The following is a 27,500-nucleotide window of genomic DNA, read 5'->3' on the forward strand; positions in this document are numbered from 1 at the left end:
CTGTGACGTCATAATGCAGAGGAAAAACACGTAAGTTTCACACTAGTACGCCGCTGATTCTCATTACCGTAAGTTCTCATGTAAGCCCTCAATCTGAAAAATTTCAACAATGACAGCAAGCCAAGAACCCGTGCTTTCCAACAGTATGCTATATGTTGCATATATTACGGTAAAGTGCGTTCGGTGACTTTTGAAACGAGGGAAAGTATGAAAAAGAGCGTAAAAGTGACAGAAAAGTACAGAGACAGACAGCAAACATAAATGTAGTAATTTTTGAGGAAAAGGCAGAGTGTTAGTGTCATTTGTGAAGGTGTGTGTGCGTGTTTGTGTGGGTGTGATGGCTCCATCAGCCACAAGCCACTGCCCGGTGCCAACAAGCAGTGGAAACCCAACTTGCCAGCGATCCACAAAGGGGCGGCGTTCTTGCAAGGTCTGCAAGAGGTCAACCTGCTGGATGTGCAAACTTTGTAAAATTGGCCTCTGTCTTCAGCCAGACAGAAACTGTTACAAACAGTACCACACTGACTGATGGAGTTTAGATCTAATTTTGATTCTTGGTTATATATTTGTTTATAGTTTGACACTTTATTGTTTTATTTATATTGTATAATTTTGCACAAAATGAGTGATCAAATGAGTGATTTATTGCACATTTTAATAATACAGATAATGATTGATATATTTATATATAGTTTTGCACTTTGTTTGTTGTTATTCATATTGTTTGGTTCTGCACTTTAAAATTGGTTACTTTTTGCATATTTTCGCCTTTGATTGTAAACACTTACAGCTTCCTGTTAAAAATGTGAAATCCAAACTTCCTTTACATAACAATAATTTTTCACTAAAAAACTGAAAAAAAAATCAAGTTTGTTTTTGTGTTTTTTCTCATTTTAAATGTTAAAACTTACAAATAATGTGTATAAATAGTTAATCAGGTGTAATATAATTGAAATTCAGGTCCTCTTGGAAAAGGCTACCAAAGCACACAAACATAGAACATTATTTCTTAATTTTATTGCTATAATAAAAAATTATAACCAATCGTCCATTTATAGCCTCAGTAGGTAAAGGGTTAAAGGCATGGTCGCTTTGAGTGACAGCATCTGAGCCAAGCGACTCCATCTCTTATAGCGTCTGACCATAACTAGTTCACTAAATGCAGCTTCTAGCTGTTGTGGAGGCCCGTGTCTGCTGTTTTGGAGTATTTTATGACAAACACCTGGAACAATATGGCTTGTTGTGGGGATGAAATGTCCTAATGGATGACCTAAGATGTCCCTCCCACCCAGAAACTGAACATTCTTTGAATGTTCATTGATCGTTTGCATGAGAACGTTTGCAAACATAGCATGAACATTGGATGAACATCATATGAACAAAGAATGAGGACAGGTAATGTTTGCATGCAAACATCTCAGATGTCTACAGACAATTCCTTTGACTACATGCTTGGATTGTACTCTGGCATGTACTGTCAATTGTGGGACCTTATATGTAGACATGTGTGTCTTTCCAATTAATGTCCAATCAACTGAATTTACCCCAGGTGGACTCCAATTAAGATGTAGAAACATCAAGGATGATCAATGGAAACAGGAGGCACCTGAGCTCAGTTTTGAGCTTCATGGCAAACGCTGTGAATATTTATGTACGTGTGATTTCTTTTTTTTTTAATTACTATTTTTAATAAATTTGCAACAAAAAAAAAGAAATCTAAAAAAAAAAAGTTTTTCACATTGTCATTATGGGTTATTGTGTGTAGAATTTTGAGGAAAAAAACAATTGCATCCATTTTGAAATAAGGCTGTAACATAAAATATGGAAAACGTGTAGCGCTGTGAATACTTTCTGGATGCACTGTATGTGGTCACATGACTTTCTGACAGGCAGATCTTTGACACTGAGGATTGTAACAGTTTCTCACTAAATGCTGAGGAACGTAAAGTGATCACTACTAAATTCAGGATGTTCAACACTGTCAAACTACCAGTATACATCAATAATGTCCTTGTTGAAATTATAAATACTTTCAGATTATTGTAGATTCAGATGACATACTCTGTGTTGGTAAGAAGGTACAACAGAGATGATACTTTCTGTCATGCCTCAATAAATGTGGAATGTCCACAAACACACTGGTCAGTTTTTACTGGGTTACCGTTGACTACATTCTGACTGCAGGCACAGCAGTAGAGTTCTTCAAGAATATGACTGAACAAGAACAGCAACTACTGGAAGGGACATTAAGAGTGGCTTCAAAAATTACAGGCAAATCACTGTCCCAGGTTCAGGACATTTATACCACCCAGGAAATGGTCTGTTCTCATTCCTTCCATCAGGGAAACTATTACAGAGCATTACAGCTTCAGCTACTCACCTCAAAAACTGTTTCTTGCCCAGGCAGTTACACTACTGAAGAGTCACCACTTTAACTCAAGATGATGATTATAGTCACTCATTCATTTATATTCTGTACCCGCTTACTCCAATCAAGGGTCACAGGATTGGGGGGGGGGGGGGGGGGGGGCTATCCCAGGGTGAGAGCTGGGGTTCAGTCTGGACAGGATGGCTGTCTATTGCAGGACCGTCATTATAGTGATGGTGAAAATTTTATTTATGGGACTTGCTTGATATTAAATAAAGGTGCACAATCTTTTTCTAGCTATATTATTAAGTATACATGAAATCGAGTGAGTTCTCCTGGAAATATGATATCTGCACACTGCACCTGGTGGTGGTACCACACAACTATCACATGGATGAGGCTAACTGGAAAATCAGTAAATGTGCCATTTAAACATTTATTTGTGATTCACTGCACACAATTTGATGTTATCAAAAAAGTAAATGTGAATCAAAGATGCATAATAATTCATGACAATGGAAAAGAAATACAGCATAAATGCCAGATATAATCTGCTGCATTGCCCTAAGGGCTGCATTTTGGGCAAAATCTTAAAGCAGGTACAACAGAATAGTTTCACTGGGAAACATTTGTAAGAAGCCTAAATGGAGTGGAAGCAGGAGATAATACAAATAGTGAGAACTGACTGTGTACCTTTAAGGGACACACCTTACTTTTGTTATTTTCTTATTGTTGACTGATTATGTATTACTAAGGTACATATTTTATAATGTAAACACTGTGAAAGGGTGAGGGGCAAATGAATGTCATTACATTTGATTGTACAACTGTCCTTTTTAAATTACATGACAAGAAAGATGAACTTGTACTTTTTTAAGCATATATCTCACTTGGTATCTGTTGAATATGTTTGGCAACAAGTGTTAATATCTGCTTTTCAGAAATCTGTGACCTACTGTATATTTTATTGCTTACAAGAAAATATGACCCCTTTAAACAACTTGTGAATTATTGTTAAATACTGACTCAAGAAGAAGTTATTATGTCTCGCTTACCTCAGCTGTGTGGTTGAGACTCAGTTTTGGCAGTTTATTCTTCACATTCCCAGAGTTTCCTCCATAAACTTGACTATTGCTGAAACTTTCCATGGCCACTAGGGGGGGTTTAAGATGAGGAGAGTCGCTGGGAGCCTGGTCCTGTCCATCCATTGGTCGAACGTACGCCGTAGGCTTTTGCTGCACCGCAACTGGCTTCCCCGATAAGCTACCAGGTGGGAAAGTGGGTGTGGTCAATCCAGATGTAGGGGTGGTTAGACCAGGAGTGGGTGTGGTCAGAACTGAAGTGGAAGCCAGTGGAGAGGAAGAGGAGAAGTGAGAAGTGGCCTCATTTTCAAATGGAGAGGATTTGAAGTGTCCACCATTTTCTGGGTTACTGGAAGACTTGAACTGACCAGTGTCCAAAGTGGAAGATCGAAAGGTTCCACCATCTGTGGAAGAAAATACAGACTGAATAGAGCAGCCAAAGCAGCAGAAGCTTCATCACATTAGTGCTGTCAAAATCTGATGCTTCAAACCCAAATAAATGGATTTTGGCATGTTGAATTCAAATATGACAATAATAATGGCTAATTGGCTACTGTTTCCAAGATATACAAGGCTTTACATGTTGTGTCTGCATATTTGTATTGTGTTAACAGTAGAGTTTTTAGGAAAAATCCTAAACATAGGTCTTTTTTTATGTTTCTCTGACTGTATAATATTTCACCTGTTCTCTTTTTGTAACACTTTAAAAAATCAGCAAAAGGGTTGTATATTAATCCTTAGTAGCACAGTAGTAGCATTTCTTAAAACTACAGACAATCAGCAATTTCAAACATTTTCATTCTCCGTGGCCCAAAATGAGTAAAGTTTGACTCTTTATCTTAGAAGCATTCGGGCTGTAGACCAGCATCTTTCCCACAGATCTAAGTATTGTGCTTGTTTCTTATAAGTTTACATGAAGTATTTCTAGCTAGTTAGCTTGTTGTTGTTGTTGTTTTTAGGCTGTCACCTCAGTGTCTGTGGGATACGAGGTCTGTTAGAAAACTATCTGACCTTTTTATTTTTTTCAAAAACTATATGGATTTGAATCATGTGCGCTTGCATCAGCCAAGCTTGAACCTTTGTGCGCATGCGTGAGTTTTTTCACGCCTGTCGTTTGCATCATTCGCCTGTGGGCAGGCTTTGAGTGAGCACTGGTCCACCCCCCTCGTCGGATTTTCATTGTCAGGGAAATGGCTGAGCGATTGGAGCAGCGCTGAATCAAATTTTTCCAGAAACTGTGAAAGACAGCGAGGTGGAAACCATTCGGAAGATTCAGACGGCTTTTGGTCAGGATACTCTGGGCGTCACACAAATTAAAGATCATTACAACCGGATTAAAGATGGCCCACAGCGGCGCAGGGCGCACCGCGCTCCGAGCGGCCATCGACAGGCTGAAACGACCAGATCATTTCCAAAGTGAAGGCTGTGTTGATCCGGGACGTCGTCTGACTACCAGAGAAATTGTGGAAGAGGTGGACATCAGCACTTTTGCAGCACATTCCACTGTTACAGGAGATTTTGTAATGAAAGACGTGCGGAGGAATTCGCGTGGGGGACGAAGCCGCAATGGCGCACAACACGACAGGCGCACGAAGGTTCAAGCTTGGCTGATGCAAGCGCACATGATTCAAATCCATATAGTTTTTGTAAAAAATAAAAAGGTCAGATAGTTTTCTAACAGACCTTGTATTTTTGCCTGCAGACTTTAATATATATATTGACCCATTTTCACGAGGTGTGTGTGACTCCTACAAACAGAAAGAAGGAAAGTGATTTGATTTTGGTTTCCCTTACATGTACTTTATCTGAAGAGTGTAGCTCAGTTTTATGATGCACTCAAAGTAGTTCAAATGACCAACAGACCATACCCAGTTTGATATTTAACAAACCACTTTATCTAAACCAGGAGTGCAATCTCTGTCCCCATTGTCCACTTCTCTGTAGACGCTGGTCTGTGCTCTGTATGTGTGCCATGACAAAGATGAAATGATTCTTCTTTGTCTGTTATAAGGTTGGACTGAGTGACTAGTGTTTGTAACGTGTTTATGTATCAAAGCAGGGCTTGTTAAACACCTCGATGATGAAACGTCATCACACACATTTTCTTTTCAATGATTAAGATCAGGACCCCCATGGAATCCAATTCCTCCTGTTTGTCTCCGTATAGCCCCAGCTGAGGGGAAAAAGACAACGGCATAAACACATGATACTAAGCAGAGTGATTATTACTGTTTCTTGATTACATTTTTCATGACACCTAAATAGATCCTTCACATTTGATTGGTGGATTGTACATTACATGAAATTGATTATTTGTCCCAGTGTACAGAGAAATACAGTAAAACTCACCTAAACCATCATCGCATAAGCCAGATATTTGCACTCACCGAGCAAAAGCAAAAGTTCCAATGATTGTATGGCTCTCCATGCAAAAAACACAGCATATAATGGATTTTCACTCACACTAGAGAAAATGTCTCGCCTATTGTAATGCACATCTATAAAAAAAACCCCTGCATGTACCGGACAGAGCAGTCTGGATGTGCCCAGTCGTAACAGAGGTAAAAAATGAAGTTCAGCACTGACACTCACTGATTTGAGGAAAGTGGGTAACAGATTTCCTTGATTAAAAGACCAGCTGTTTATTTTTTCAAACCATGCTTAGACACGGGACATAAACGAGGCAGGGAGTAATTCAACGCTGGTGATGTTTTTAACAAAATGTTGCTTGTTGTCTGCACTATAATATGGTGTTACATTTCACACATATCAGTGGGTGTGACGAACTAAACTGCTTTAGATCAGAGCCCTCTGAGTGGATGTGAACCTGTGTACCTGATAAATCAGAGACCACAAAGGGCTGTGATTTGTCACTTTTACGTTTTCACTCCTTTTTGTTCTGTCATATTTTAAAAGCAGGGGTGGTGGCCAAGTGGTTAATGCTCTTGGTTTCAGTGCAGAAGGTTCTGGGTTCAAATCCCACCCCTGCCACATTTCTCCATGTAATGTGGAGTTGCATCAGGAAGGGCATCCAGCGTAAAACCTGTGCCAATTCAACATGCAGATCCACCTTGGATTTGCTGTGGCGACCCCGAGTGCAAACAAGGGAGCAGCCGAAGGGACTTACTTTTTTTTTGCAGTGCGCCTGCCGATTACATTTCAATCATGGATAAATATGTTTGGCAGAAAAGTCCGCAAAATATAACCAACTTCACAGCACAGAGTTGGAAAAAGATACTCAAATGACCTGCAATTTATGGGGGAAATTGTACATACTGTATCACTGGCTTGAAGGTTGATGATTGTTTTATGGATTTTTGGGGAGGTCATGGTCTATCAACTCAATCAACTTTTTTCTTATATAGCGCCAAATCACAACAAACAGTTGCCCCAAGGCGCTCAAGTGGATAGTGGATAGTCTAGTGGATAAAGCGTTGGGCTTGAGACCAGAGGATCCTCGGTTCAAATCCAAGCCTGACTGGAAAATCATTAAGGGCCCTTGAGCAAGGTCCTTAATCCCCTAGTTGCTCCCAGTGTGCAGTGGGCGCCTTGGATGGCAGCAGCCTGACATCATGGTGAATGTGAGGCATTGATGTGCAAAGTGCCTTGAGCATGTGATGCAGATGGAAAAGCGTTACATAAATGCAGTCCATTTACCATTTGTCCATTTTATAAGTAGAATGGATTTCGATTATCAATCAATCAATTTCAATCAATTTTATTTATATAGCGCCAAATCACAACAAACAGTTGCCCCAAGGCACTTTATATAGTATGGCAAGGCCATACAATAATTACAGAAAAACCCCAACAGTCAAAACGACCCCCTGTGAGCAAGCACTTGGCAACAGTGGGAAGGAAAAACTCCCTTTTAACAGGAAGAAACCTCCAGCAGAACCAGGCTCAGGGAGGGGCAGTCTTCTGCTGGGACTGGTTGGGGCTGAGGGAGAGAACCAGGAAAAAGACATGCTGTGGAGGGGAGCAGAGATCAATCACTAATGATTAAATGCAGAGTGGTGCATACAGAGCAAAAAGAGAAAGAAACAGTGCATCATGGGAACCCCCCAGCAGTCTACGTCTATAGCAGCATAACTAAGGGATGGTTCAGGGTCACCTGATCCAGCCCTAACTATAAGGTTTAGCAAAAAGGAAAGTTTTAAGCCTAATCTTAAAAGTAGAGAGGGTGTCTGTCTCCCTGATCTGAATTGGGAGCTGGTTCCACAGGAGAGGAGCCTGAAAGCTGAAGGCTCTGCCTCCCATTCTACTCTTACAAACCCTAGGAACTACAAGTAAGCCTGCAGTCTGAGAGTGAAGCGCTCTATTGCGGTGATATGGTACTACGAGGTCCCAAAGATAAGATGGGACCTGATTATTCAAAACCTTATAAGTAAGAAGAAGAATTTTAAATTCTATTCTAGAATTAACAGGAAGCCAATGAAGAGAGGCCAATATGGGTGAGATATGCTCTCTCCTTCTAGTCCCTGTCAGTACTCTAGCTGCAGCATTTTGAATTAACTGAAGGCTTTTTAGGGAACTTTTAGGACAACCTGATAATAATGAATTACAATAGTCCAGCCTAGAGGAAATAAATGCATGAATTAGTTTTTCAGCATCACTCTGAGACAAGACCTTTCTAATTTTAGAGATATTGCGCAAATGCAAAAAAGCAGTCCTACATATTTGTTTAATATGCGCATTGAATGACATATCCTGATCAAAAATGACTCCAAGATTTCTCACAGTATTACTAGAGGTCAGGGTAATGCCATCCAGAGTAAGGATCTGGTTAGACACCATGTTTCTAAGATTTGTGGGGCCAAGTACAATAACTTTTAGTTAGTTTATAAAGTTTAAAAGCAGGAAATTAGAGGTCATCCATGTCTTTATGTCTGTAAGACAATCCTGCAGTTTAGCTAATTGGTGTGTGTCCTCTGGCTTCATGGATAGATAAAGCTGGGTATCATCTGCGTAACAATGAAAATTTAAGCAATGCCGTCTAATAATACTGCCTAAGGGAAGCATGTATAAAGTGAATAAAATTGGTCCTAGCACAGAACCTTGTGGAACTCCATAATTAACCTTAGTCTGTGAAGAAGAGTCCCCATTTACATGAACGAATTGTAATCTATTAGATAAATATGATTCAAACCACCGCAGCGCAGTGCCTTTAATACCTATGGCATGCTCTAATCTCTGTAATAAAATTTTATGGTCAACAGTATCAAAAGCAGCACTGAGGTCTAACAGAACAAGCACAGAGATAAATCCACTGTCTGAGGCCATAAGATCATTTGTAACCTTCACTAATGCTGTTTCTGTACTATGATGAATTCTAAAACCTGACTGAAACTCTTCAAATAGACCATTCCTCTGCAGATGATCAGTTAGCTGTTTTACAACTACCCTTTCAAGAATTTTTGAGAGAAAAGGAAGGTTGGAGATTGGCCTATAATTAGCTAAGATAGCTGGGTCAAGTGATGGCTTTTTAAGTAATGGTTTAATTACTGCCACCTTAAAAGCCTGTGGTACATAGCCAACTAATAAAGATAGATTGATCATATTTAAGATTGAAGCATTAAATAATGGTAGGGCTTCCTTGAGCAGCCTGGTAGGAATGGGGTCTAATAAACATGTTGATGGTTTGGAGGAAGTAACTAATGAAAATAACTCACACAGAACAATCAGAGAGAAAGAGTCTAACCAAATACCGGCATCACTGAAAGCAGCCAAAGATAACGATACGTCTTTGGGATGGTTATGAGTAATTTTTTCTCTAATAGTTAAAATTTTGTTAGCAAAGAAAGTCATGAAGTCATTACTAGTTAAAGTTAATGGAATACTCAGCTCAATAGAGCTCTGACTCTTTGTCAGCCTGGCTACAGTGCTGAAAAGAAACCTGGGGTTGTTCTTATTTTCTTCAATTAGTGATGAGTAGAAAGATGTCCTAGCTTTACGGAGGGCTTTTTTATAGAGCAACAGACTCTTTTTCCAGGCTAAGTGAAGATCTTCTAAATTAGTGAGACGCCATTTCCTCTCCAACGTATGGGTTATCTGCTTTAAGCTGCGAGTTTGTGAGTTATACCACAGAGTCGGGCACTTCTGATTTAAAGCTCTCTTTTTCAGAGGAGCTACAGCATCCAAAGTTGTCTTCAATGAGGATGTAAAACTATTGACGAAATACTCTATCTCACTTACAGAGTTTAGGTAGCTACTCTGCACTGTGTTGGTATATGGCATTAGAGAACATAAAGAAGGAATCATATCCTTAAACCTAGTTACAGCGCTTTCTGAAAGACTTCTAGTGTAATTAAACTTATTCCCCACTGCTGGGTAGTCCATCAGAGTAAATGTAAATGTTATTAAGAAATGATCAGACAGAAGGGAGTTTTCAGGGAATACTGTTAAGTTCAATTTCCATACCATAAGTCAGAACAAGATCTAAGATATGATTAAAGTGGTGGGTGGACTCATTTACATTTTGAGCAAAGCCAATTGAGTCTAATAATAGATTAAATGCAGTGTTGAGGCTGTCATTCTCAGCATCTGTGTGGATGTTAAAATCGCCCACTATAATTATCTTATCTGAGCTAAGCACTAAGTCAGACAAAAGGTCTGAAAATTCACAGAGAAACTCACAGTAACGACCAGGTGGACGATAGATAATAACAAATAAACTGGTTTTTGGGACTTCCAATTTGGATGGACAAGACTAAGAGACAAGCTTTCAAATGAATTAAAGCTCTGTCTGGGTTTTTGATTAATTAATAAGCTGGAATGGAAGATTGCTGCTAATCCTCCCCCTCGGCCCGTGCTACGAGTGTTCTGGCAGTTAGTGTGACTCGGGGGTGTTGACTCATTTAAACTAACATATTCATCCTGCTGTAACCAGGTTTCTGTTAGGCAGAATAAATCAATATGTTGATCAATTATTATATAATTTACTAACAGGGACTTAGAAGAGAGAGACTTAATGTTTAATAGACCACATTTAACTGTTTTAGTCTGTGGTGCAGTTGAAGGTGCTATATTATTTTTTCTTTTTGAATTTTTAAGCTTAAATAGATTTTTGCTGGTTATTTGTGGTCTGGGAGCAGGCACCGTCTCTACGGGGATGGGGTAATGAGGGGATGGCAGGGGGAGAGAAGCTGCAGAGAGGTGTGTAAGACTACAACTCTGCTTCCTGGTCCCAACCCTGGATAGTCACGGTTTGGAGGATTTAAGAAAATTGGCCAGATTTCTAGAAATGAGAGCTGCTCCATCCAAAGTGGAATGGATGCCGTCTCTCCTAACAAGACCAGGTTTTTCCCAGAAGCTTTGCCAATTATCTATGAAGCCCACCACATTTTTTGGACACCACTCAGACAGCTAGCAATTCAAGGAGAACATACGGCTAAACATGTCACTCCCAGTCCGATTGGGGAGGGGCCCAGAGAAAACTACAGAGTCCGACATTGTTTTTGCAAAGTTACCACCAATTCAATGTTAATTTTAGTGACCTCCGATTGGCGTCACCGGGTGTCATTATTGCTGACGTGAATTACAATCTTACCAAATTTACACTTAGCCTTAGCGAGCAGTTTCAAATTTCCTTCAATGTCGCCTGCTCTGGCCCCCCGAAGACAATTGACTATGGTTGCTGGTGTCGCTAACTTCACATTTCTCAAAACAGAGTCGCCAATAACCATAGTTTGATCCTTGGCGGGTGTGTCGTCGAGTGGGGAAAAATGGTTAGAGATGTGAACGGGTTGGCGGTGTACAAGGGGCTTCTGTTTAGGACTACGCTTCCTCCTCACAGTCACCCAGTCGGCCTGCTTTCCTGGCTGCTCGGGATCTGCCAGAGGGAAACTAACAGCGGCTAAGCTACCTTGGTCCACACCAACTACAGGGGCCTGGCTAGCTGTAGAGTTTTCCACGGTGCGGAGCCGAGTCTCCAATTCGTCCAGCCTGGCCTCCAAAGCTACGAATAAGCTACACTTATTACAAGTACCATTACTGCTAAAGGAGGCCGAGGAATAACTAAACATTTCACACCCAGAGCAGAAAAGTGCGGGAGAGACAGGAGAAGCCGCCATGCTAAACCGGCTAAGGGCTAGTCGCTGCGCTAAGCTAGCGGATTCCTAAAAACACACAAAGTGAATAATGTGTAATTTAGAGGTGATTCAGCAGAGGGAGTGCTTTAGTTAAGGCACGTGAAGATTACACTGTGAAACAAATCGTTATCTAGTTAACTAGATCAATCTAACTGCACAGATTAAACAGCTAACAGATACAGCAAAACACCGCTGTGCTCCGGAACAGGAAGTGATACAATACCGCAGTGAGAGCCAACCACCAGTAGAGATTATAAAAGTAAGTCCCTTCGGCTGCTCCCTTGTTTGCAATCAGGGTCGCCACAGCAAATCTGCATGCTGAATTGGCACAGGTTTTATGCCAGATGCCCTTCCTGACGCAACTCCACATTACATGGAGAAATGTGGCAGGGGTGGGATTTGAACCGGGAACCTTTCACACAGAAATCAAGTACATTAACCACTTGGCCACCACCCCTGCACCTAATGAATTTCGATTATAATGGACAAAATTTGCTGGTCCACCTAAATCCATTATATGCGAGTTTTACTGTCATCCAATGTTTGAATGGCATCATGTATCATAGAGTGTGCCTTGCCTCTACTGGTGGTTGGCTCTCACTGTATCTCATTGTATCACTTCCTGTTCCGGAGCACAGCGGTGTTTTTCTGTATCTGTTAGCTGTTTAATCTGCGCAGTTAGATTGATCTAGTTATCTAGATTACGATTTGTTTCCCAGTGTAATCTTTACGTGCCTTAACTAAAGCACTCCTTCTGCTGAATCACCTCTAAATTATTTTACACATTATTCACTTTGCGTGTTTTTTAGGAATCCGCTAGCTTAGCGTAGCTACTAGCTCTTAGCCGATTTAGCATGGCGGCTTCTCCTGTCTCTCCCGCACTTTTCTGCTCTGGGTGTGAAATGTTTAGTTATTCCTCGGCCTCCTTTAGCAGTAACGGTACTTGTAATAAGTGTAGCTTATTCGTAGCTTTGGAGGCCAGGCTGGGCGAATTGGAGACTCGGCTCCGCACCGTGGAAAATTCTACAGCTAGCCAGGCCCCTGTAGTCGGTGCGGACCAAGGTAATTTAGCCGCCGTTAGTTCCCCCCTGGCAGATCCCGAGCAGCCGGGAAAGCAGGCCGACTGGGTGACTGTGAGGAGGAAGCGTAGCCCTAAACAGAAGCCCCGTGTACACCGCCAACCCGTTCACATCTCTAACCGTTTTTCCCCACTCGACGACACACCCGCCGAGGATCAAACTCTGGTTATTGGCGACTCTGTTTTGAGAAATGTGAAGTTAGCGACACCAGCAACCATAGTCAATTGTCTTCCGGGGGCCAGAGCAGGCGACATTGAAGGAAATTTGAAACTGCTGGCTAAGGCTAAGCGTAAATTTGGTAAGATTGTAATTCACGTCGGCAGTAATGACACCCGGTTACGCCAATCGGAGGTCACTAAAATTAACATTGAATCGGTGTGTAACTTTGCAAAAACAATGTCGGACTCTGTAGTTTTCTCTGGGCCCCTCCCCAATCAGACCGGGAGTGACATGTTTAGCCGCATGTTCTCCTTGAATTGCTGGCTGTCTGAGTGGTGTCCAAAAAATGTGGTGGGCTTCATAGATAATTGGCAAAGCTTCTGGGGAAAACCTGGTCTTGTTAGGAGAGACGGCATCCATCCCACTTTGGATGGAGCAGCTCTCATTTCTAGAAATCTGGCCAATTTTCTTAAATCCTCCAAACCGTGACTATCCAGGGTTGGGACCAGGAAGCAGAGTTGTAGTCTTGCACACCTCTCTGCAGCTTCTCTCCCCCTGCCATCCCCTCATTACCCCATCCCCGTAGAGACAGTGCCTGCTCCCAGACTACCAATAACCAGCAAAAATCTATTTAAGCATAAAAATTCAAAAAGAAAAAATAATATAGCACCTTCAACTGCACCACAGACTAAAACAGTTAAATGTGGTCTATTAAACATTAGGTCTCTCTCTTCTAAGTCCCTGTTGGTAAATGATATAATAATTGATCAACATATTGATTTATTCTGCCTAACAGAAACCTGGTTACAGCAGGATGAATATGTTAGTTTAAATGAGTCAACACCCCCGAGTCACACTAACTGCCAGAACGCTCGTAGCACGGGCCGAGGCGGAGGATTAGCAGCAATCTTCCACTCCAGCTTATTAATTAATCAAAAAACCCAGACAGAGCTTTAATTCATTTGAAAGCTTGTCTCTTAGTCTTGTCCATCCAAATTGGAAGTCCAAAAACCAGTTTTATTTGTTATTATCTATCGTCCACCTGGTCGTTACTGTGAGTTTCTCTGTGAATTTTCAGACCTTTTGTCTGACTTAGTGCTTAGCTCAGATAAGATAATTATAGTGGGCGATTTTAACATCCACACAGATGCTGAGAATGACAGCCTCAACACTGCATTTAATCTATTATTAGACTCTATTGGCTTTGCTCAAAAAGTAAATGAGTCCACCCCACCACTTTAATCATATCTTAGATCTTGTTCTGACTTATGGTATGGAAATAGAAGACTTAACAGTATTCCCTGAAAACTCCCTTCTGTCTGATCATTTCTTAATAACATTTACATTTACTCTGATGGACTACCCAGCAGTGGGGAATAAGTTTCATTACACTAGAAGTCTTTCAGAAAGCGCTGTAACTAGGTTTAAGGATATGATTCCTTCTTTATGTTCTCTAATGCCATATAACAACACAGTGCAGAGTAGCTACCTAAACTCTGTAAGGGAGATAGAGTATCTCATCAATAGTTTTACATCCTCATTGAAGACAACTTTGGATGCTGTAGCTCCTCTGAAAAAGAGAGCTTTAAATCAGAAGTGTCTGACTCCGTGGTATAACTCACAAACTCGTAGCTTAAAGCAGATAACCCGTAAGTTGGAGAGGAAATGGCGTCTCACTAATTTAGAAGATCTTCACTTAGCCTGGAAAAGAGTCTGTTGCTCTATAAAAAAGCCCTCCGTAAAGCTAGGACATCTTTCTACTCATCACTAATTGAAGAAATAAGAACAACCCCAGGTTTCTTTTCAGCACTGTAGCCAGGCTGACAAAGAGTCAGAGCTCTATTGAGCTGAGTATTCCATTAACTTTAACTAGTAATGACTTCATGACTTTCTTTGCTAACAAAATTTTAACTATTAGAGAAAAAATTACTCATAACCATCCCAAAGACGTATCGTTATCTTTGGCTGCTTTCAGTGATGCCGGTATTTGGTTAGACTCTTTCTCTCCGATTGTTCTGTCTGAGTTATTTTCATTAGTTACTTCATCCAAACCTTCAACATGTTTATTATACCCCATTCCTACCAGGCTGCTCAAGGAAGCCCTACCATTATTTAATGCTTCGATCTTAAATATGATCAATCTATCTTTGTTAGTTGGCTATGTACCACAGGCTTTTAAGGTGGCAGTAATTAAACCATTACTTAAAAAGCCATCACTTGACCCAGCTATCTTAGCTAATTATAGGCCAATCTCCAACCTTCCTTTTCTCTCAAAAATTCTTGAAAGGGTAGTTGTAAAACAGCTAACTGATCATCTGCAGAGGAATGGTCTATTTGAAGAGTTTAAGTCAGGTTTTAGAATTCATCATAGTACAGAAACAGCATTAGTGAAGGTTACAAATGATCTCTTATGGCCTCGGACAGTGGACTCATCTCTGTGCTTGTTCTGTTAGACCTCAGTGCTGCTTTTGATACTGTTGACCATAAAATTTTATTACAGAGATTAGAGCATGCCATAGGTATTAAAGGCACTGCGCTGCGGTGGTTTGAATCATATTTGTCTAATAGATTACAATTTGTTCATGTAAATGGGGAATCTCTTCACAGACTAAAGTTAATTATGGAGTTCCACAAGGTTCTGTGCTAGGACCAATTTTATTCACTTTATATATGCTTCCCTTAGGCAGTATTATTAGACGGTATTGCTTAAATTTTCATTGTTACGCAGATGATACCCAGCTTTATCTATCCATGAAGCCAGAGGACACACACCAATTAGCTAAACTGCAGGATTGTCTTACAGACATAAAGACATGGATGACCTCTAATTTCCTGCTTTAAACTCAGATAAAACTGAAGTTATTGTACTTGGCCCCACAAATCTTAGAAACATGGTGTCTAACCAGATCCTTACTCTGGATGGCATTACCCTGACCTCTAGTAATACTGTGAGAAATCTTGGAGTCATTTTTGATCAGGATATGTCATTCAAAGCGCATATTAAACAAATATGTAGGACTGCTTTTTTGCATTTACGCAATATCTCTAAAATTAGAAAGGTCTGTCTCAGAGTGATGCTGAAAAACTAATTCATGCATTTATTTCCTCTAGGCTGGACTATTGTAATTCATTATTATCAGGTTGTCCTAAAAGTTCCCTAAAAAGCCTTCAGTTAATTCAAAATGCTGCAGCTAGAGTACTGACGGGGACTGGAAGGAGAGAGCATATCTCACCCATATTGGCCTCTCTTCATTGGCTTCCTGTTAATTCTAGAATAGAATTTAAATTCTTCTTCTTACTTATAAGGTTTTGAATAATCAGGTCCCATCTTATCTTAGGGACCTCGTAGTACCATATCACCCCAATAGAGCGCTTCGCTCTCAGACTGCAGGCTTACTTGTAGTTCCTAGGGTTTGTAAGAGTAGAATGGGAGGCAGAGCCTTCAGCTTTCAGGCTCCTCTCCTGTGGAACCAGCTCCCAATTCAGATCAGGGAGACAGACACCCTCTCTACTTTTAAGATTAGGCTTAAAACTTTCCTTTTTGCTAAAGCTTATAGTTAGGGCTGGATCAGGTGACCCTGAACCATCCCTTAGTTATGCTGCTATAGACGTAGACTGCTGGGGGGTTCCCATGATGCACTGTTTTCTTTCTCTTTTTGCTCTGTATGCACCACTCTGCATTTATCATTAGTGATCGATCTCTGCTCCCCTCCACAGCATGTCTTTTTCTGGTTCTCTCCCTCAGCCCCAACCAGTCCCAGCAGAAGACTGCCCCTCCCTGAGCCTGGTTCTGCTGGAGGTTTCTTCCTGTTAAAAGGGAGTTTTTCCTTCCCACTGTAGCCAAGTGCTTGCTCACAGGGGGTCGTTTGACTGTTGGGGTTTTACATAATTATTGTATGGCCTTGCCTTACAATATAAAGCGCCTTGGGGCAACTGTTTGTTGTGATTTGGCGCTATATAAAAAAATTGATTGATTGATTGATTGATTTCATTCATCATGCATTTTGGTCCCATATGTCAAAACTCTCTGATTTGCACCAAAGCTCACACACATATATAAGTAGCTCCTGGAATTGCCAAAGTGATGTCAAATTTGCAAAAAGCTGTCTGTCTGTGGGTCAACTCCTCCCAAGTCCTTTAGTTGATTTCTGCCAAACATGGTATGTGCCCTTAATTAATTTTGGAAAAGTTTCATTTCAACCTGATTTAGACCTAATGTGGCACACACTTAGGTGGATCCCATTATTGCACTGCCAAGGACAGCCAGTGGTTAATTTTTTGGGTAAACATCAAGGCCACTGGCGTAATTTTGATTTTGAATTCAGTTTCCCCCAAACTTTGTACAAATATGCAAGTAGGTTCCTGATTTTACAAGTGAGGCCAACTTTGTAGGCCCCTTCACACATAACATGAAGTTGGTCAAATCAGGCCAAAACAGGCTGAAAGGGCGAAACCTGAAAAATTCCAGGCACAGTCGGGAGGGACAGACGGTCAGACAGCCATGTACGGATGCTGCACGATCCCGCAGCGATGGTTTTGTGCACGATCGTGTGCACGTGCACAAACATAGTGTGACCACGGTGAGAGGTGTGATACCAAAATTACGCTCTCACAGCAGTGAGAGCAATTAAATGTTACAAATGTTCATAAATCAAGCCGTTCTGTGCAACATTTGGCCTCATTCATTTTATGTGTGAAGGGACCTTATGAAATGTCAATTGTTGAGGTCACAGTCATTGTGCTCAAAGTTTCAAATTTTGGTTTTCATTACAATCTGCACCAAAATTTCTACCAAACATGGTAGGTGGATGAAGGATTTTCTGTTTTGTTTTGTTTTGAGGTCACCACAGCAGATCCAATATGGCTCTGCTTCCAGAAAGTATTCACAGCACTTCGCTTGTCCACATTTTGTTACATAACAGCCTTATTCCAAAATGGAAGGAATTCATTTTTGTCCCTCAAAATGCTACACACAATACCCCTAAATGATGATGGAAAAGTTTTTTTTGTTTGTTTTTTTTTAGATTTCTGCAATTTCTTTTTAAAAAACAAACACTGACTAAGAACTCGCATCTACACAAGTATTCACATCCTTTGTCATCAAGCTCGAATTTGAGCTCAGGTGCATCCTGTTTCCACTGATCATCCTTGAGATGTTTGTACAGGTTAATTGGAGTCCACCTAGAGTAAATTCAGTTGGTTGGACATGATTTGGAAAGTCAAACACCTGTCTACATATAAGGTCCCACAGTTGACAGTCAGAGCACAAACCAAGCATGAAGTCAAATTGATTGTCTGCAGACCTCTGAGACAGGATTTTCTTGAGGCACAGATCTGGGGAAGGATACAAAAACATTCTGCTGCTTTGAAAGTTTCAAAGAGCACAGTGGGCTCCATCATCTGTAAATAGAAGAAGTGTGGATCCACCAGGACTCTTCCTAGAGCTGGCCACCCGTCTAAACTGAGCAATTGGGTGAGAAGGGCCTTAGTCAGGGAGGTGACCAAGGCCCTAATGGTCACTCTGTCAGAACTCCAGCATTCCTCTGTGGTGAGAGGAGAACCTTCCATAAAGACAACCATCTCTGCAGCAATCCACCAATCAGGCCTGTATGGTAGAGTGGACAGACAGACAAAACAACAAAATTCTCTGGTCTGTTGAGACAAAGATTGAACTCTTTGGTGTGAATGCCAGGTGTCATATTTGGAGGAAACCAGGCACCATCCCTACAGTGAAGCATGGTGGTGGCAGCATCATGCTGTGGGGATGTTTTTTAGCAGCAGGAACTGGGAGACTAGTCAGGATTGAGGGAAAGATGAATGCAGCAATGTACAGAGACATCCTGGATGAAAACCTGCTCCAGAGCGCTCTTGACCTCAGACTGGGGTGATGGTTCATCTTTCAGCAGGACAATGACCCTAAGTACACAGCCAAGATATCAGAGGAGGGGCTTCAGGACAACTCTGTGAATGTCCTTGAGTGGCCCAGCCAGAGCCCAGACCTGAATCTGACTGAACATCTCTGGAGAAATCTGGAAATGTCTGTGCACCGACGCTCCCCATCCAACCTGATGGAGTTTGAGAGGTGCTGCAAAGAGGAATGAGCAAAACTGCCCAAAGATAGGTGCACCAAGCTTGTGGCATCATATTCAAGAAGACTTGAGGCTGGAATTGTTGCCAAAGTGCATCAACAAAGTATTGAGCAAAGGGTTGTGAATGCTTATGTACATGTGATTTCTTAGTTTTTTGTTTTGTTTTATAATTTGTAAAGTTTTAAACAATATTTTTTTCATGTTGTCATTATGGGGTGTTGTGAGTTGAATTTTGAGGGAAAAATGAACTTACTTCATTTTGGGAAAAGGCTGTAACATAACAAAATGTGGAGGATGCGATGCGCTGTGAATACTTTCCAGATGCACTGCATGTTGACCTGGCCCAATTTTTAGTTTTGCCCTTCTTGATGCAACTTCACATTACATAGACATGAGTGGTCATGAACCAAGAATCTTCCCTTTTGGAAACACCAACTTTAGAACTGCAACTTAAATGGCAAGGAACTTGATTTTCAACCTGATTTGGACCAAATTTTGGAATTGCTCTGGGAACGTCAGTCAAAATACAATCATTCATTTGGATGGGCTATGTCCTGCGCCATGTGGATGACAACAATAACCAGGGCAAACAGAATTAAAACGACATCTGGAAGGAGAGACTTTCTGGACTTAGCTGGACTGACCTGTCATGAACTCCTCGTGTCTTTGAATGTGTTTTATTTTTGTTTCCATGTCTCTATTATTTGGTAGAATTGTCGAAGAAGTGGGTTACCCCTCTGAGTTTGGTCTGCTTGAGGTTTCTTCCTCAAAAAATGCCAGAGGGAGTTTTTCCCTTAGCACTCTCGCCTATGTTCTTGCTCACAGGTGTTGGTTGGTAAGGTTAGACCTTACTTGTGTCAAGGGCCTTGAGGCAGCTTTGTTGTGTGTTTACACTGTACAAATAAACTGAATTGAATTGATTCATCATTTCATTTTGGTCAAAGGTCAAAAGTTTTACTTTCATTCCAATTTGTACCAAACCTGGCATACATATAAGGTAGATTCTGGAATTCCCCAGATGAAGTAAAATTTGGCAAAGTGCAACCACTGAGATCAAGGTCATTGAGGTCTGAGGTCAAAATTTACAAACCCAAATCAGAAAAAGTTGGGACAGTAAGGAAAAAAATTGCAGTGAGTCTTACCTTTACTTCACTTCTACTTCATTGTAGACAATATGAACCCAAAATATTTCATGTTTTATGTAGTCAACATTTTATTGTGTTAATATGAATCCATCCTGTATTTCAGGCCTGCAACACATTCCAAAAAAAGTTGGGATGCTAATGCACTTAATTTGTAATGTTGCCATTAATTCTCACAACACCTAAAAGGCATTTTTGCTTCCTGCAAATACGTCTTACAGTGTGCAACAGTACAGGGTGCTGTTGTTGCATTTTTCCTTTCAAAATTATTCACATATTCTGTTGAAAAATGATGGACGTCCCTGAAAAAGATGTTGTCCTGAAGGCATCATATGTTGCCTTAAAATCTCAATGTACTTTTGTGTGTTATTGCTACCATCACAGAATTGTAAATTACCGTTGCCAAGGGTACTGACACAACCCCATACCATGGCAAACCCTGGGTTTTGAATTTGTTGCTGATAATCAATCAATCAATTTTTTTATATAGCGCCAAATCACAACAAACAGTTGCCCCAAGGCGCTTTATATTGTAAGGCAAGGCCATACAATAATTATGTAAAACCCCAACGGTCAAAACGACCCCCTGTGAGCAAGCACTTGGCTACAGTGGGAAGGAAAAACTCCCTTTTAACAGGAAGAAACCTCCAGCAGAACCAGGCTCAGGGAGGGGCAGTCCTCCGCTGGGACTGGTTGGGGCTGAGGTAGAGAACCAAGAAAAAGACATGCTGTGGAGGGGAGCAGAGATCGATCACTAATGATTAAATGCAGAGTGGTGCATACAGAGCAAAAAGAGAAAGAAACAGTGCATCATGGGAACCCCCCAGCAGTCTACGTCTATAGCAGCATAACTAAGGGATGGTTCAGGGTCACCTGATCCAGCCCTAACTATAAGCTTTAGCAAAAAGGAAAGTTTTAAGCCTAATCTTAAAAGTAGAGAGGGTGTCTGTCTCCCTGATCTGAATTGGGAGCTGGTTCCACAGGAGAGGAGCCTGAAAGCTGAAGGCTCTGCCTCCCATTCTACTCTTACAAACCCTAGGAACTACAAGTAAGCCTGCAGTCTGAGAGCGAAGCGCTCTATTGGGGTGATATGGTACTACGAGGTCCCTAAGATAAGATGGGACCTGATTATTCAAACCTTATAAGTAAGAAGAAGAATTTTAAATTCTATTCTAGAATTAACAGGAAGCCAATGAAGAGAGGCCAATATGGGTGAGATATGCTCTCTCCTTCTAGTCCCCGTCAGTACTCTAGCTGCAGCATTTTGAATTAACTGAAGGCTTTCTAGGGAACTTTTAGGACAACCTGATAATAATGAATTACAATAGTCCAGCCTAGAGGAAATAAATGCATGAATTAGTTTTTCAGCATCACTCTGAGACAAGACCTTTCTGATTTTAGAGATATTGCGTAAATGCAAAAAAGCAGTCCTACATATTTGTTTAATATGCGCTTTGAATGACATATCCTGATCAAAAATGACTCCAAGATTTCTCACAGTATTACTAGAGGTCAGGGTAATGCCATCCAGAGTAAGGATCTGGTTAGACACCATGTTTCTAAGATTTGTGGGGCCAAGTACAATAACTTCAGTTTTATCTGAGTTTAAAAGCAGGAAATTAGAGGTCATCCATGTCTTTATGTCTGTAAGACAATCCTGCAGTTTAGCTAATTGGTGTGTGTCCTCTGGCTTCATGGATAGATAAAGCTGGGTATCATCTGCGTAACAATGAAAATTTAAGCAATACCGTCTAATAATACTGCCTAAGGGAAGCATGTATAAAGTGAATAAAATTGGTCCTAGCACAGAACCTTGTGGAACTCCATAATTAACTTTAGTCTGTGAAGAAGATTCCCCATTTACATGAACAAATTGTAATCTATTAGACAAATATGATTCAAACCACCGCAGCGCAGTGCCTTTAATACCTATGGCATGCTCTAATCTCTGTAATAAAATTTTATGGTCAACAGTATCAAAAGCAGCAATGAGGTCTAACAGAACAAGCACAGAGATGAGTCCACTGTCTGAGGCCATAAGAAGATCATTTGTAACCTTCACTAATGCTGTTTCTGTACTATGACGAATTCTAAAACCTGACTGAAACTCTTCAAATAGACCATTCCTCTGCAGATGATCAGTTAGCTGTTTTACAACTACCCTTTCAAGAATTTTTGAGAGAAAAGGAAGGTTGGAGATTGGCCTATAATTAGCTAAGATAGCTGGGTCAAGTGATGGCTTTTTAAGTAATGGTTTAATTACTGCCACCTTAAAAGCCTGTGGTACATAGCCAACTAATAAAGATAGATTGATCATATTTAAGATCGAAGCATTAAATAATGGTAGGGCTTCCTTGAGCAGCCTGGTAGGAATGGGGTCTAATAAACATGTTGATGGTTTGGATGAAGTAACTAATGAGAATAACTCAGACAGAACAATCGGAGAGAAAGAGTCTAACCAAATACCGGCATCACTGAAAGCAGCCAAAGACAACGATACGTCTTTGGGATGGTTATGAGTAATTTTTTTCTCTAATAGTTAAAATTTTGTTAGCAAAGAAAGTCATGAAGTCATTACTAGTTAAAGTTAATGGAATACTCAGCTCAATAGAGCTCTGACTCTTTGTCAGCCTGGCTACAGTGCTGAAAAGAAACCTGGGGTTGTTCTTATTTTCTTCAATTAGTGATGAGTAGAAAGATGTCCTAGCTTTACGGAGGGCTTTTTTATAGAGCAACAGACTCTTTTTCCAGGCTAAGTGAAGATCTTCTAAATTAGTGAGACGCCATTTCCTCTCCAACTTACGGGTTATCTGCTTTAAGCTACAAGTTTGTGAGTTATACCACGGAGTCAGACACTTCTGATTTAAAGCTCTCTTTTTCAGAGGAGCTACAGCATCCAAAGTTGTCTTCAATGAGGATGTAAAACTATTGACGAGATACTCTATCTCCCTTACAGAGTTTAGGTAGCTACTCTGCACTGTGTTGGTATATGGCATTAGAGAACATAAAGAAGGAATCATATCCTTAAACCTAGTTACAGCGCTTTCTGAAAGACTTCTAGTGTAATGAAACTTATTCCCCACTGCTGGGTAGTCCATCAGAGTAAATGTAAATGTTATTAAGAAATGATCAGACAGAAGGGAGTTTTCAGGGAATACTGTTAAGTCTTCTATTTCCATACCATAAGTCAGAACAAGATCTAAGATATGATTAAAGTGGTGGGTGGACTCATTTACTTTTTGAGCAAAGCCAATAGAGTCTAATAATAGATTAAATGCAGTGTTGAGGCTGTCATTCTCAGCATCTGTGTGGATGTTAAAATCGCCCACTATAATTATCTTATCTGAGCTAAGCACTAAGTCAGACAAAAGGTCTGAAAATTCACAGAGAAACTCACAGTAATGACCAGGTGGACGATAGATAACAAATAAAACTGGTTTTTGGGACTTCCAATTTGGATGGACAAGACTAAGAGACAAGCTTTCAAATGAATTAAAGCTCTGTCTGGGTTTTGGATTAATTAATAAGATGGAATGGAAGATTGCTGCTAATCCTCCACCCCGGCCCGTGCTACGAGCATTCTGACAGTTAGTGTGACTCGGGGGTGTTGACTCATTTAAACTAACATATTCATCCTGCTGTAACCAGGTTTCTGTTAGGCAGAATAAATCAATATGTTGATCAATTATTATATCATTTACCAACAGGGACTTAGAAGAGAGAGACCTAATGTTTAATAGACCACATTTAACTGTTTTAGTCTGTGGTGCAGTTGAAGGTGCTATATTATTTTTTCTTTTTGAATTTTTATGCTTAAATAGATTTTTGCTGGTTATTGGTAACAATCTGGATGGTCCTTTTTGTTTGTTCCATTTCAAAAGGCATCCATTTCTTGCAAAAGATATCTGGAAAACCAACTTGTCTGCTTCTTGACAAGGTTAACATAAGGCTTCTTTTGTGCATACTAAAGATTTAAGTGGCATTTATGAATGTAACTCCATAAAGTAGTTCTTGACAAAAGGTCTCCCAAAGTCGCCCCATGTCCATATGGTTATATCAGCTATTGATGAATGACTTCTTAATGCAGTGCCATCTGAGGGATTGGAGATCATGGGTGTTCACCTTAGGCTTGTGCCCTTCCCTTTTACACACTGAACTGGTTTGCCAAAGGCCAAGCACCAAGGTGAAGGTTACTGCATTGTTTACTAGGATATTCTATCCTAAAAATGTGACCACATCCTTATTAATGTTCACCCTTACTGGGTAGGGGTACTATTTCCTAGTTGTTTTCTTTTTTAAGGTGAAATGGTAATGATCATTAGGCTGGAGGGTATGATAAATACTGTTTGGGGTAAAGGCGCATAATATGACCCCTTGAAGAGGTGAAATATGACCCCTTGAAGAGATGAAACTACACAAGTGACAATTACTCTCTGGAAATGGAGCAATGTCAAATAGTCCACACTACCTTTAAGGGTGTTCATGCAAACCTTACCTGAGAGAGAAAGTGCTTTGGAGGGATGGGAAGAATGCCTTCTCCCAGAAGAGGAAGAAGAGGAACAGGATGATGAAGAGGAGGAAGATGGGCTTGAGTCTCCCTTTAGTCCAAGTTCATCTTTTAGTGAGCAAAAGAGCTCTTCATGCCTTTGTTGCTCCTCCAATGAGGTCATTTTTCCTCTCCCACTTGAATTTCCTACAGTCTGGCCCTGCCCTTGTCCTATCCCCAGAACAAGGCCTGCTCCTTGTGCACTTTGTCCATGGCCTCCTCTCGACCATTCTACAGTGCTCCGGGACTTTTTGGAATTCTGATGAGGCATCATCATGGAACCTGATGATGATGATGATGATAATGATGATGATGATGATGATGCGGCTGAAACAGGAGGTTGCATAGAGGTGACGGTGGATGTCGAAGAAGAGGCATTTCCTGTCCTCTTGTCCCCAACACCTCCTGCTCCTCCTCCACCTGTTCCTCCTCTCAGGGATTCGTTGAAAAGCTGCACCTGCTGGGATTCCATAGCCAGCCTCTCTGTGGTAGAAGTGGTCGGGGTTTGCAGGTTGTTGGTTGTGTTGCTGCCTTTGGGTATTCCCACTAAGTGGCTCTGGTTAGAGTGGTTGGTTAAAAGGTCTTTCATTTCCTCGTAGGAGCCCAGAGTGTTCTGGACACGACTGGCCAATGCATCACCTTTATTAGTCTGGCAGGAGAAAGGAAAAGGCAAGAGAACAAGAAGAGTATTAATTAATTCTTCTACATTTTTATTCCTTCAAACTTGATGAAATGCCCTCTTTGCTCATCTGAAGAGAGCCAGTGAGAGATGGATAAGGTGACTACTGACCAGACATCAAGACAAAATGATTAATTCAACACATGCCATCCTTAAGAGGGTCCAGCCCAGGCTGAAGCAGTAAAATTAATGGGGCAGGAATCATTATTAGCGTGACCCCCCATTCTGCAGCAATCATTGCTTGGAGGACAGTGCAGGCTGATATATGATGGTACGTTACACCCACAGCACCTCAAACTGCTACATGTTAACGCTGAGATGTTCCTCAGAATGGTGTGAGCAGCTTTTTTGTCTGCAGTTAACAGTTTCTTTAACCCTATGGAGTCCAGGGTATAATTGGCCATTTTTGACTACTTTTGGTTTTACCTTCATAATTTACCTTAAAAAACATCTTTACTTTGCTTTGTTTGGTGTCATTTTTTTCAGTACAACCTCACCTGTGTGACTTTGAAGTCTTTCTTACATTCTGACATACTGTATTAACACAATGAACCAAAATTCAAACAAAAACATAAAATCTGAATTCAAAACAGTCTCTTTGTTTTGTTTTGTTTTTTTACTGTGAAAACCACAAACATGTTTAACAAACCATTTTTATAACTTAGAATACAAATATAAATTGTAAATTTCAAAAACATATATAAAAATGTAGCAAACAGCAACGTTATATACAACTATTTACATTAAAATGCAAGAAATGCTTCAGGTGTGTTTTTTTTTTTTTCTGTACAATTATTTATAAAACAGAAAGATGCCACACAAAATATTTGTGCCACTCAAAAAAAAAAAACAATTCCTGTGCAAAACAAGACAGTGGACACAGGCCTCATCCACAGGAGTGTCACTCCTTCTTTGTCCACCTTGAAGCATTGTTGGCACTTTCATCTGCCTTTGGTGGCTTTTTGACCAGAATGTCCTCAGCAAACAACCACACGTGGGGCGGTGACCACCTCATGTGTGGTTGGTGATTTTGACTGGATTAGGTTGTGCATTTTTCCACCAAAGATAAAAAAGCCCTTTTTCACCTCTCTTCTGTAGTCTGACAGACCTGGCTGAACAAGGAAATGAGACTCCCGTTTGGTGCGTTCAGGAAAAAGCTGTGCATTTATTATTATTCATGATTCAGGTTATACTAGGCCTATCAATAGAATTTAAAAACTGGTATATAGTTTGAAGTCCTCATTTTCAACAAACATTCAAATGGGGACTTCAAACTGCTATAGATTGGGTGTTACATCTGCTTAATTTGGTCATGTGACTTTGATGTGGAGACATGTCAGATGACTCCCGAGGGCTGATGATTAAATGACCTGAATTGTTGTTAGCATTTTTTTTCCCAGTATGAAGTATTTCATACTTTTAAAAACAGCAACTCATATTTTCAGAACTTCTATATTTGGCACAAGATCCTGATCAAATGTCATGGATGAAAAGGAGGAAATCAGGATTTTAATGTCTTCCTCCTGACCATTCTACATTTTACAGTGTTCTACCTGAGCAATAGTCTGAATTAGCAGCATTAATCATCAGTTAAGTATGTTGAATTATGCAACATCTGCAGTCTATAACTGAATCCTGACATTTCATCACAATTTTCAGAACTCTGAAAATAATGATTAATGTCAAATGTGGGCCTATACTTTTACTGAATGTCAGTTTTGTGGTTTGGTCTCAGCTGTACAGGAGCACTGAAAAGGCAGCACACAGCGTGTGCGAACACAGAGCCATGGCATCAAACAAAGATACAGTGGATTGAAAGGTTCAAATGAGTGTATAGGAGTGCATAGAAACTCTTATCTAGTTTTTCTAAGACGGGGGAAATTGTATGTATTTGCGAAGCTTAATGATTTCATGAATAAATAATGTTCACAGAGACATAGACCTTAACGAATCTTAGGCAGTATGTCACTGCGGAGCATTAAGATATCAGCGTTTCCCTTGTTGGATTCCCTTGTTGGCCTAGAAAGGTGCAGTATGTCAACACATCATGTTAAATGATTTAACATAACACTTAAAATTGACCTTAATGATAACATATTCTTTATAAATCACATAAAAATATAACTGATCCACAGTACATACTGTATATGATTTGTAGGAACTCACACATAATTACACAGACCTTTGAGAATATTAAAGAACTTTGAATTTTAGTGCAAAGCATCAAGTAATCCAGTAACAACCCACTTTTTCCCAAGTAAAAACC

The 27,500-nt window shown here is 40.4% G+C and overlaps 1 protein-coding gene across 1 annotated transcript in view; it reads right to left on the reverse strand.

The window, feature by feature from the left end:
* aff2 (AF4/FMR2 family, member 2) overlaps positions 1–27,500 on the reverse strand; it is a 689,661-nt gene that overhangs the window by 623,560 nt on the left and 38,601 nt on the right. The window contains exons 2-3 of the mRNA XM_034181164.1: positions 24,505–25,204; positions 3,424–3,854 (exon numbers count right to left, since the gene is read on the reverse strand). Of these exons, the coding sequence (XP_034037055.1) occupies positions 3,424–3,854; positions 24,505–25,144 (1,071 nt within the window). The 5' untranslated portion in view covers positions 25,145–25,204. The remainder of the gene's footprint in view (positions 1–3,423; positions 3,855–24,504; positions 25,205–27,500) is intronic.

The sequence above is a fragment of the Thalassophryne amazonica genome, chromosome 11, assembly GCF_902500255.1.
Source record: "Thalassophryne amazonica chromosome 11, fThaAma1.1, whole genome shotgun sequence".
NCBI classification, from domain to species: domain Eukaryota; kingdom Metazoa; phylum Chordata; class Actinopteri; order Batrachoidiformes; family Batrachoididae; genus Thalassophryne; species Thalassophryne amazonica.